The sequence below is a fragment of the Platalea leucorodia genome (genome assembly GCF_965183815.1).
Source record: "Platalea leucorodia genome assembly, chromosome: 3".
Lineage (NCBI taxonomy): Eukaryota > Metazoa > Chordata > Aves > Pelecaniformes > Threskiornithidae > Platalea > Platalea leucorodia.
The window spans coordinates 101,350,868-101,363,805 of record NC_138825.1 but is presented as its reverse complement, the minus strand read 5'-3'; the positions used below and the strand labels follow the sequence as shown (position 1 = coordinate 101,363,805).

The 12,938-nt window shown below is 38.7% G+C and overlaps 1 protein-coding gene across 1 annotated transcript in view; it reads left to right on the top strand.

Annotated features, from left to right (window-relative positions):
* The window catches only part of TINAG (tubulointerstitial nephritis antigen), a gene marked incomplete at both ends in the record, with an annotated part of 49,620 nt that extends 37,382 nt beyond the window's left edge, over positions 1-12,238 (top strand). Inside the window, 2 exons of the mRNA XM_082306738.1 lie at positions 11,005-11,050; positions 12,128-12,238. Of these exons, the coding sequence (XP_082162864.1) occupies positions 11,005-11,050; positions 12,128-12,238 (157 nt within the window). The remainder of the gene's footprint in view (positions 1-11,004; positions 11,051-12,127) is intronic.
* Positions 12,239-12,938: the final 700 nt, after the last annotated feature.

The window sequence follows — 12,938 nt, the reverse complement described above, 5'->3', positions numbered from 1 at the left end:
AAACAAACAAACAAACAAACCAACCAGACACAAATCTTAGCTTTATTCTTGTAAATCTGGGAGTTTTGCCAGTGTTGTCAGTGAATCCAACATTCAACCTATAAACTGTATAACTTGGAAACTGCAGCTGTGAGTTGAAGTGGTTGGAAAAAAATTACAGGACTGATTTAAAGTTGTATTTTGCTGTTTGTGTATTTTTGATTGGTAGATGGGGACTGTCAGTATGTGAGAAGAGTCTGTTCTAGATATAAATTGTTGAATGGCAGAAGTTAGAAAGATGATGCAGAATGCTGATTCCTAGAGCACTGGTGTTCAGTAAAGAGTTTAACTGCTCGGTTAACGCAAAGCACTGACTTCAGCTAACATTGACAGATCTGCAGGAATTAATAGCTTGAGATCTGAGACCTGTCATTCTTCATTACTCTTAAGGCCTTATTTGTTTTTAGTTGACCTCTTCAGTCTTAAGGAGCCAGTTTGTATAATATTATTTAGCACACTCTTCAGATGCCTTTGCTATATTTGCTGTTAACAGCATTTTACCTACAAAGCTGAATGTAAGCACACTAGAATCTAGTTTCTGTTCTCCTACAAAACACCTCAGTTTTGAAGCCACTGCTGATAACCCTTTTTGTTGTGTTAGGTTGTATTTCTATCTTTTTTTACTGTTTTATTCAGTGATATTTAATTATCAACTACTATGTTTTTTTCTGAAAGTTTTCTTTATACTTTTCTTGTGAGGTCCGCCTTCATTGTAGTGATAAAGTTTCTTGAAAAAGAAACTAGGAAATGTTCAAACAAAACCAATTTCCATTCTGTGGAAGAATACTGAAACAGTCTCCATATTCTAGTTTTTTAACTGTCAGGCAGTGTTGTGCATTCAGGGCCTACTCCTACAGAGTTAATATCACAGGAAAAAGTTATTACTGGAAAGGAGAGCTAAGGTGCCTCTACTATTTAAAACTGGACACAAAATTATGAAAATCCTTTTATGGAAGCACACAAGTACTCATCCTTTTATCTGAAAGAGCGCCAGAATTCTCTTTACAGAATCAGCTGGAGCTGGTTTCCCTTGAGTAAATGGAAATACCTTGCATACTTTTTCTCCTGAAGGGGACTGAATGCAGTTTGGTGAAAATACTTCTTTTTATTCAAGGTTATTTTTGATTGAAGATCGTGATGGTTTCTTTTGGAAAAGCTAAGTGGTGTATTTCTTACAGAATATTTTTTTCAGACAGAAGAAAACTCCCTTTTTAAAGTAATTTTTGTTAATTGATAGGCAGATCTTCTCCTTAATGATTCCGTAAAATCTCTTCTTGTTCTTCTTAATAAAAATGGAAATTTTGGAGGGGGTAAGGTTGAAAGCTTTTCCTAAAAATACCAAAGGTGGGGACATTAGTTCTCTAAAGCTTTGTAAAAATAACCCTAATAGATTTCCTGTCTCTGCGAGTAATGAGGTCCAGCATCTGTTTGCTTTTGAAATGTCACTCATTTGGAGTAAATATCAAGCCGGAATAATCACAAAAGCAAGAGACAAAAAAGTGCTATTAGATTATTTTGGTCATCTATCAGAAAATGTAATATTGTTCTCTCATGGATGTTGTCCAAGAATGTGCCAACTCAGTTTTAAGTCTCTGTCATTTCCACTTGGGAACTAATTCCACTGGGAGTTAAATTACTTCATTGTTGGGATATTTTTTCTTGATGTTTTCTTTCCTGGACTTCTTCCCCCTATTCTATCTATAGACTAATATATGACACTTAATTTTCTCTTTCTGCTTGGCGCTTGAGCCCTACACACCTCTAGGTTGTTAGTGTCTATATATTTTTACTTATTCTTTTCCCAATTTGTCACACAAATACTGTTACTCTTTATTCCTAGCAGTGACTTACTTATCAGATTTAGTGTAGCGCGCTAGTCATACACTGTATAATTCTTTACTCAAAACATGCATGATCTTTCCTGCTTTTAATTCCAGATTCTTAGGTTTTCTTCCTAATGTTGTTAACATACCTAAAGCAGACCCCGTGTCTAATTTGCTGCTCACTATCACATCTATTAGCTTCCATGTCCTTTGCTTCCCTGGAGACACTGGAAACCTCTGATTACCTTCAACAAGGTCGGGATGCCATTAGTTAGGAAGATGTAGTTTGGATAGGTCTGCTTTAGGAAAAATTGGTAATGACTACCTTGGCTACATGAACTACAGGATCTCAGGAACAAAAACTGTCCGAGAAAGGGAAAGAACTGTAGGAGAAGATACAATATTGACTGTATTAAAGAAATTATATCAGCTAACAACTCTGAAAGTGTCATAGTTTTTTATGAAGTAGTGACAATCACTTGTTAATTCCCATTGATTTTAATTTATAGTCAAAATATTGATACCTCTCAGATTCATGAATAGATTCCAATTTCTTTTCTTTAAAGATTACTTTCTGAAAGCAGATAATGGTAACAGGATTTGGTCTTCTACTAAATCATTTTCACTTACAATGCTCGGCACAAAAGGGTTCTGTTCCGTGATTAAGACTCCAAGGCACAGCTGTTTTACAGGAAAAAATAAATAAAGTGTCATTTTCCCTTCCAATCTGTTGGTCCCTAAACCAGCTCTTGCTCCAAGACATGAAGGAACATAAAATGCATCCCAGATTAGTTTAATAACCTTTTTAGCACAATACATTCCTGTTTTAATTTTGTTCAACCAAACTGTAGCATCTATGATTTTGTTTTATATTGTGAAAAACTGATATATATCAGAGCTGTAATTTACATATTTATTATGATAATTTTACCCTCTTCTTGAAATTCTTTGATTTTACCCCTGATGGTTTAAGATGGACAGAATCCAAGTCCTTCAGTCTGTAATGTCTTAATTCTCCTCATCATTTATTCTGAAATCATGTGTTACAGTTGTGTGGTTCTGGAAGCTGATACATTCTATTGCCTGCTGAGTCCCATTTTAACACTTTATTCACTGTATATTTCCTAATAATTTCCAGTCTTCTCCTTTGCTCATGTCACGCTTCAGTAGGCAATTAATTATGTCAAGATTCAATTTGAGATTCAGGCAGGTGTGATGTGCTAGATATCCAAATTCTCATCAGAGAGATGGTGATGTAGTCAACAAAGTCAGTGGAGACTGGAGGGCAACTCAGCTACAACTGCTCATGGATCCATTGGTTGCCCCTGCACAAATATTTGGTGCTACCAGAAGTGGGAAGAGCTTCCCATATGGCTGCGTCTCTGAAAGAACATGGATCTCTCATACGTCCTCTGTCATGGCTGCCAGAAACATATGGATGTCTCAGGCTCCCTAAGGCATCTCAAATAGCCCTAGACACCTGCGTTTAGGCAAGTGAATGGATCCCAACATACTCTGTTTGCTACTGTGGGACACATACATTTAGATATCTTAATCTTGAACTAAATCCCACAGTGTTTTACTGTCAGGAAAAGACAAATTCTAATTCCAGTTCTGACATTAGCATTTACATAACTGTTTACATCAAGCATAATAATGCCAATGTACTGCTTAAATCTCAGAAGAAACCAGTAAAACAGTAGCACACTGTATTAACTCCATTTTAGAAAATATTGTAAAAGAACTATTATGTATCCTATTTTTCCACAGTATACCCAAAGCAAAAATTTGCATTGATTAATAATATCCTTGGACCACTGGTGCCTTCCATAATCTTTACAGATCTTTCACTTTTCTGGGACAGAAGTGGGTGGTATGAGTTTCACTTTTAAACCCCAATGGCTTATTTAGCTCCTTCAGGATTATACTTCTCAATTTTTTTTTAATTTTGGTTTTGAAGATTTTGAGTGACTAAATAACACTTTCTCCAAGCTGCTACTCTCCAGGAAAAATGATCTGGAATGCTATCACTTTCCACAGTTGCTATCAATACTATACCAGGTTACTTTTTACTCCCATAGTGTCTTCCATGAGGGCTCTTTTTTAATTTGAATAAACATTTGCAACTAATGACTATTTTAAAACATGAAATAAATAAAGAAATCAAATCTCAAGGATTACCCAGATTCAGGAAAAGGTATTTGTACAGAGTCCTGTCTATGTAATGTGAAAATATACAGGATGTGAACTCCATCGAAACAAGGCTGATTTCTGAATTGTTAAAATAAGATGCCATCCAGTTTCCATTCAGCCTAGTGGATGGCTAAGAGTTTTAGAAGGTTAACATTTCCTCTGAATTTATTTTCAGGTTACTAAATATTATCTGATCATTTTAACAAATTCCTCTCACTCAGTCTTTGTTCATATTTCAAGGAGTAGTACTTACAGCAGCAAGTAAAACAGCAGTTAAAATGCAAACTGGATTTAATATTATTTGTGTCATATATTTCTTTATAAATCAGAAAATTCACCCTCAGATGCCTGGCTTAGCAACAGAAACAATATTTAGAGATTCGTTTTCTCTGAGGAATCTAAACTTAAATTAAGCTTAAAGCGGAAGCTGTGCTTGGATGCCATAACATGTTTGGTAGGTGCAACTAAGGGATACAATACAGAATGAATTTATTCCATCAGTAAGACTGAAATCGTGAAAGTTACTGAAGTATAACTTTATAGGCAGGAAAAGGGAAAAGGAGAAATTGCAAAGATCAAATGCAATACTTATGCTTAGAAATCTATTTTAGAAAATTGAGAAATCTATTTTAGAAAATATGTCCTCCTTTCCTAAAGATACTACTGCAGAAACACTTTCCACTTAGGAGTTTTTTGAAAGAATTGCTTCCTCCTTAGAAAGTATATTAGTATGAATGAGCCAAGAAATCCCCAGAAATGCTCTTGGTGGAGCTGGCATTTGTTCCCAGAGGCAAGATGTCAAATCAAACTGGCATGTGGCTACAAACACTGCATCATTGAACAGTATATATAGAGCGTGGTTCACAAAACAACAGCTGTTTCCATCACAGCTTAGTGCTTTTTCAGACTGAGAGAAGCGCATTAGCCTGGGAGAAATGAGAACTTGTGAATCTCAGCCAGCCTTTGGAACAAACGTGAACAAACTGTGCCAAGTTTTAGGAAAGGCTTGGTTAACAGGCCTAGGACCTCATGCCACAGTTGCTGCCAGTAAAGGTCAGCATCTATGGAGATGACACTCCGTTCCACCTTTCCTGCTAAGTCCTGCTCCTGATTCATGCACTAACCCCAAGACTGGTTTTGATCAGTCAACAGTAAATCAACCTTATTATCTGCTTTTTTAGACTGCAGCCATTAAAAAAATTGGCAAAATCACTTGCCCCATTACAATCTATTAGTATACTTAGTTATTTAACTGTTACACAAAATCTATACATTGAATACAAAATGTAATAATTCCCAAAACTGTAGACTAACTGGGGCTGGAAGTTGCTTGGTCCAACTCTCGGCACCTTAAATTGGCAGGGCCATCTTAGATCAAGCTGTTTAGATCATTGAATACTTTAGATTAGAAGGGATCTCTGAAGGTCATCTAGTTTAATTCCCCAGCTCGAAGCAGAGCCACCTTCATAGTTAAGGTTCACGGGGCTTCTCAGGTTGAGTTTTGGATATCTCTGAGGACAGATATTCCACAACTTCTCACTTCAGTAGTGCCTAACCACTCTTGTTGTAAAATACTTTTTTTCTTTATGTCCAGTTGCAATTTCCCCTGCTGAAAACTGTGACCGTCATCTGCTAACCATTGGCTGTGCATGTGTCAGGAGAGTCTGCTCTATCTTCTCTATACCCACCTTTTTTAAAGCAGAAGACAACAACTTTGTTTTGCAAAGACAGGCAGGGAAAAAGAGGTGGAGGAGTCACACTCTATATTAAGGAAAACTTTGAATGTGTCAAAGTCAACTACAGTGATTGTGAGTGCTCTATTGAATGCCTCTGGGTTAAAATCAGAGGGATCATCTCCAAGCAGGACCTTACAGTGGGCATCTGCTACCAACCTCCAAACCACGACGATAAAGCCAATGAAGCAGTATTTGGGACACTAAGGAAATCTTCTGGTCAACAGAACCTGGTTCTCATGGGTCACTTCAACTACCCAGACATTTGCTGGAAGAACAATACAGCAGCTTGCGTGTCATCCATCAAGTTCCTGGAATGTGTAGAGGACTGTTTCCTCTTACAAATGTTAGATGTGCCAACCAGGAAGGAGGCACTGCTGGACCTGCTATTCACAAACCAAGAAAACCTGCTTTGTAATATCTCGGTCAGTAACAACCTTGGCTGCAGTGATAACAATATTGTGTTCGGGATCCGGCTGAGCATGCTGAAGGTTAGCACCAAGACAAAGGTTCTAGATTTTAGAAGAGCAAACTTCAGCTGGCTCAGAGCTCAGTTGGGAGGGATTCTGTGGGAAGCTTCCATGGAGGATAAAGGAGCCAGTGAGTGCTGGCAGTTCTTCAAGAATGCTCTCTTGGAAGCACAAAACCAGTTTATCCCCTATAAAAGAAAAGGAAGTAAGTGGAGCAAGAGGCCCCCTTGGCTCAACCACGAGCTCCTGGGTCTGCTTAAAACCAAAAGAGATGCGTACCAGAGATGGAGAAGTGGAAGATTGTTCACTGAGAACTACAAGGGCATTGCCAGAGTGTGCAGAGATGCAGTTAGGAAAGCAAAAGCTCAGCTTGAATTGGAACTGGCCAGAGATGTCAAAAATAACAAGAAAGGCTTCTTCAGGTATGTAAGTTGCAAGCAGAAACAGAAGGAAAACATAGGCCCACTGTTAAACAGTACAGGTGAATCAGTCACCAACAATGCTGAAAAGGCAGAGGTTCTCAATGCTTTCTTCACCTCTGTCTTTACCAGCACTGTTGGATCCCAAGCATTGGGAACAAAAATCCAGGAGGATCCAAACATAGACCCACCATCCGTGAAGAAGGATTTAGTATGTGAATTATTACAGGAGCTTGGCCCCTACAAATCGATGGGCTCTGATGCCATCCACCCGAGGGTGTTGAGAGAGCTGGCTGATGTCATTGTGGGGCCACTCTCTATAACCTTCGAGAAGTCATGGAGATTGGGGGATGTCCAAGAGGAATGGAGGAAGGCAAATGTTACCCCTATCTGCAAGAAGGGCTCAAGGGAGGATCTGGGTAATTATAGGCCCATCAGTCTTACTTCAGTTCCTGGAAAAGTCATGGAACGGATCCTCCTGGGGGCCATCACAAGTCAAATGAAGCACGTGATTGGGAAAAGCCAACACGGCTTCACAAAAAGCAGATCATGCCTCACAAATCTGGTGGCCTTCTATGATAAAGTGACCTGCTCGGTTGACATGGGGTGAGCAGTTGACGTTGTCTACTTGGACTTCTACAAGGCTTTCGATATGGTTCCCCACAGCCTCCTCCTGGAGAAACTAATGCGTTATGGCCTGGACAAGTGGTCTGCGCAGTGGGTGAGGAATTGGCTGGCAGGCTGCACCCAAAGGGTGGTGGCAAATAGCTCTTTTTCAAACTGGCACCCCATCACTAGTGGGGTCCCCCAGGGATTGATACTGGGCCCAACGCTATTCAATATCTTCATAAGTGATCTGAATAACGGGATCAAGTGTAGCCTGATGAAGTTTGCAGATGACACCCAATTGAGTGGGGAAGCAGACACTCTGGAAGGGAGAGCCACCCTGCAGGAAGATCTGGATAGCCTGGAAGAGTCAGCTAAAAAGAACCTTATGAAGTTTAACAAAGACAAGTGTAAGGTCTTGCACCTGGGAAAACATAACCCAGGAGTGCAGCTCGGACTGGGATCCACCTGGCTAGAGAGCAGCTCTGTGGAAAGGGACCTGGGGGTCCTGGTGGACAGGAAGCTCAATACGAGTGAACAGTGTGCTGCTGTGGCCAAGAAGGCCAATAGGATGCTGGGTTACATCAAAAAGGGCATCACCAGCAGAGATAAAGAAGTCATTATCCCACTCTACTCGGCGCTTGTCAGGCCACACCAGGAATACTGTGTACAGTTCTGGTCCCCGTTATACAAAAAAGATGTGGACAGGCTGGAGGGGGTCCAGAGAAGGGCCACCAAGATGATCAAGGATCTGGGAAGCCTGCGGTATGAGGATAGGCTGAGAGAGCTGGGTTTGTTCAGCCTTGAAAAAAGGAGGCTTAGAGGTGATCTCATCACCATGTACCAGTACTTAAAGCGGAGCTACAAAGAAGATGGAGACTCTCTTTTTACAAGGAGTCACACGGTGAGGACAAGGGGTAACGGGTACAAGTTACTCCCAGGCAGATTCCAACTGGACATGAGAGGTAAATTTTTCACAGCGAGAATAGTCAATCATTGGAATAATCTCCCCTGGGAAGTGGTTGACCCTGCTACTCTGAACATGTTTAAGACTCAGCTGGACATGGTGCTGGGCCATCTCATCTAGATTGTGCTAGAAAGGTTGGACCAGATGATTCCTGAGGCTCCTTCCAACCTAGTATTCTATGATTCTATAAAATAGATCTCCCCTGAGCCACCTCTCCTGAGGGCTGAACAAAGGCTGCTCCCTCAGCCTCTCCTTGTACATCATGTGCTCCAGATCCCAAACATCTCAGTGGACTCCTGCTGGTCTTGTTCCAGCCTGTCAATGTCTCTCCTGTATGGGGAAGCCCAAAACTGATCACAGTGCTCCGGGCGCAGAATGGCAGGTTCTAAGTAAAAGGGATTAGTCACTTCTCTTTACCTACTGGCTGCACTCTTGTATACTTTAATTTAATGTATTTTAATTTAGAGTATTTGGATGAATGCCCATGGGCATGGATTACTGAGCAAGCAGCTCGTCTTTCTAAACTGTAAGATAAAATGCATATGTCAAGTGCCTCTTGGTATTTGACTATGATGGAACAAAACCTAGGAAATTAAATTCATGGCTATGTTATAGTAAAGAATAAAAAAAGGATCCTTTTCCGTTTTGGTTTCTAAGTTTTCTTCCATTTAGAAACAATTCTGAGAATCAATAAATTCCTATCAGTGTATGAAACTAGAGGTTGACTTTTTTTTTTTTTTTAGAAAATAATGAATGTTAGAAAAATATTTAATCGCAGAAATGTGAGTCTGTAGGAACTCGTCATCATCTTGCTCAAACAAGTGGGAGAGATAACGTGTAGTACTGAATGCAGGAGTACCTGAATATAAATTCAAAGCAATTTTCCTCTGTCATTAACACTGATGTAAATATTGGACTTTCTGGCTGCAGCTGATGTAATTTTTTTTAGTAAAATGGTCACAAGGAAAGAAGTAAATCTGAATCTGATATGAAATCAGATAGCCTATTATATCTTTTCTTTTAAATTTGTGATCACCACTGCCAAATATATTTCAGATATTGTCTAAGAAATGGCAAAGATTATCAATAATCCCTGAACTTTCATGTGGTAATTCAAAGAAAAAGCATCATGATGCATTTTTAAAAAATAACAATTACTTTCAATGGTCATTATGACCAACATTGTTTTTATGATTCCTTGCATTTAATGAGCAGTAGCTACAATTTGTGCTTGCAACTGTAATCCGGACTTCACCTCTCTGCTAGTGACCAATTTGTCTTGCTTTTTTTTTTCCTTTGGCTGGAAGTGCAGATATTCTACATTAGGGTTCACTGTTAACTGAGGAGAGCTGATGCCACTGTGGCTGTTCAAATTTTTTTAGAAAGATGACACAAAAGTCCTAATTTCCTCATTCACAGTGTGGGATTTCTCATCATATTTTTGCCGCTTGCCTTTCAAAGTGAATGGAGCACTGCAAATACAGCTCAAACACATGGCATTGATGGGATATACACCAAGAAACACCATGTCAGTGGCATTCTGTATATTCTAGGATTAACTTTATACTGTGGAAAAATCTATAAAAGTTCACGTCTTTGGTTTTCTGTTTATTTGTGCCCTTTTATAGGCACCCAAACATCATGAAAGAAATTTTTTCCTGTAAGAAATTTTTTACAATGAGGGTGGTGAAACACTGGAAGAGGTTGCCCAGAGAGGTGGTAGATGCCCCATCCCTGGAAACATTCAAGGCCAGGCTGGACGGGGCTCTGAGCAACCTGATCTAGTTGAAGGTGTCCCTGCCCATTGCAGGGGGGTTGGACTAGATGACCTTTAAAGGTCCCTTCCAACCCAAACTATTCTATGATTCTATGACCTGTGAACAGTACCTAGACAAGCATTCATTGTATAAATGCAAAACAAGACAGAGCTCTTTAAGCAATCAATAGACATACCATATATACCCACTACGTAAGGTGTGCAGTGCAGCTTTTGCTCATTGAACTACATCCAGATGATGGCCTTGCAACTTCTGTCCCATATATATACAAAGTGAGGCTTAACAACTCAGAGCACTGTGCAGTTCAGCTACAACTACACAATTATGAAAGTCCTATCACCTGGCAGGTGGGGACAATCTCTTGTGTGGTTTCATGGATATTGCCACAACATTTAGCATGTCCTCAAAGATGTCAAAGAAACATCAAGTAAGTTTACAGGTCATCCCCCACACTGTGCAATAAAACAGATTAGGTTATCAGCAATTTAATTTGGGCTGAGAAAAGCTGGGAACATTTTCAGTCCCGACTCACCAGCTATTTTTGTAAAGATGTTGGATGAGATCTTTAACAAAAATGTTCCTAGGGATCTTCAGCTGAATTGAAGAAATGTGTTCACATTCATTTAAATCCTCCTACAGAGTTCAGTTCAGTTTAGCCAGCAAGCTGTCCAGAGGAGACGTTCTGTCAATGAAAACAGGTTTTTGCAATGACAAACTAAAACTACACTTGCATTAAGTTTTTGTAGTCCCTAGTGGCAATTTGCCTTAAGGCTAGCAAGATGCTTATCCCTGTTTTCAGCAACAGCAGAGTTTGTTATTTAAACATGGAGACATCTATGAATCAGTCATGCTTTGTTCTGACACTGATGTTAGGACAACTAACTAAGACAAGCTTTTCTTTTCTGGTTGCTTGTTTGAAGCTACAAAATGTGAATATATGCATCAAAGGTCTCACTAGTACCATCTCTTGTAACAGGTGGGGCACGTTAGCTGACAAAAATGGACAGAAACAGAAGTTCTGGGTAAGTGAATCCTTAGCACTGTGTTTTGAGGCAGAAGAAAAAATCTCTGCAACACAGATTATCTAAAAAAAATCTTATTTCCTTTCAATTAATCTCTCTGCATCTATTTTTTTTTCCTTCACCTTAAAGTCTCCTGCATAATTCTATTCCCTTTCTGGCAACTTTTATCATGCTGACCCTAGAACTATAGCATCATCTACCTCAATTTCAAAGCCTGTTTCATCTGATCTCCCACATACATCTGTGTTTTTTCCTACATTGTCTTTTCTGTCTTAACTCCTACTCAAATTCTCAAATGTTATTCAAATTTCCCATGAAAACTCAGTTGTTTTGATGCCTGTAAATGAGACTCAATAAAAGTAATCAATATTATCTGTTAAAACATTTGGAAAAGACAAGCTATCTATTTAAACAGCATTGGCAAATGCTATCCAGCTATCAGAAAAAAAAATTAAGCATTGGCTTTCAGCCATTTACAGTAAGTCAGATTTTATCACTTTGATTGTAATTAACAGCTCATCTCATTATTCCTGTGTTCAGCAGAAGGTAATTTGGAGTTTACATAGCTGATGGCAGGGCTTATGCTACCTAGTTGCACTAACATCCAGGGCAAAACTTCTACTGACTTCATTAGAAACTAAATTGCTCAATATGTCAATAGCTACTTGAATGAAACCTTGTTTATTAGAAGTCAGCTCTTTCGTATCTTGGGTCTCTCTTTAACAGATTAGTTGTAATTGGAATTTTGACCATTGTTGTTTCAGTGAGCACTTCCTCCAGCCAGCAGTTGAATTATCTAATGGTTTCTGCTTCAATTTATCAAACTGCCATGTAGAAATAGTATTCCATTTTTATTAACCTTGGTTTTGGAACTGAATTTTTGATCAAAACAAAAAGGAACAAATGATTAGAAATCAGAAAAAGATGCATTCTGATTCTCAGTGCACCAAATCTGAGAAACTGTTTCTTAAAAAGGAAACTAACACAAAAGATTAATTTTGCATTTTACACCTTACATTTCTAAATATTACTTTAAAATTAAAATTAATATTTTTTTCCTCTTTGTTTTTTCTTTAGATTGCTGCAAATTCCTGGGGAAAATCTTGGGGAGAAAATGGTTATTTTAGGATTCTACGTGGACAAAATGAGTGTGATATTGAGAAGCTGATTTTAGCTACTTTGGGATAACCATAGTCTTCTACTCTAATTGTATTGTACCGTAGTCTGCTTTATGTATCTATTCTTTCCATTGTTGCATATTGAGCCTTTCTAGAGAAATAAAAATGTCTCCTCTGTAAGTTGCCTTTCTTTCTATTATCGCTCATTAAGGCTTCCTGACTCGAACACACTGCAGCCATCACAACACTCTCAGATCTCACCTGGTACAAACACTCCTTTATACTAATAGCAAGTTGTATCCAGGGCTACTGAAAACCTTGGTGTCTCACAGAGTGGGAAGTTCCCTCCTCTCTTATTTACATCTCACCACTATTTTGCTACATTACTAATGGTTGATTCAACAGTGCCTGAAATAAATGGAGTTACATTGTTAGTATTAATCTCTTTACAATACATACTCTGGTCACAAATAACTTCAGAAATATTATGTACTCTTCAACACAGAATTGGCCAAGGCAGCTCATGGTCATACTGGATAAAAAATTCCAAAGAAATGTAAGTAGACTTCTGATCCTGTTGCAGATTAATTATTTCCTATCCTACCTTAGATATGTTGTGTATATGTATCATTATCTCTTCCAGGAAATTAATTTTTTACTAGTAGACTCCACAAAGTTGATGCATTTAGAGTAATACAAAAATTACTTGCAGTGAAACGGCATATTCCTCTTCCCACAATGACAATTAAAAATGTACAATTTTAATAATT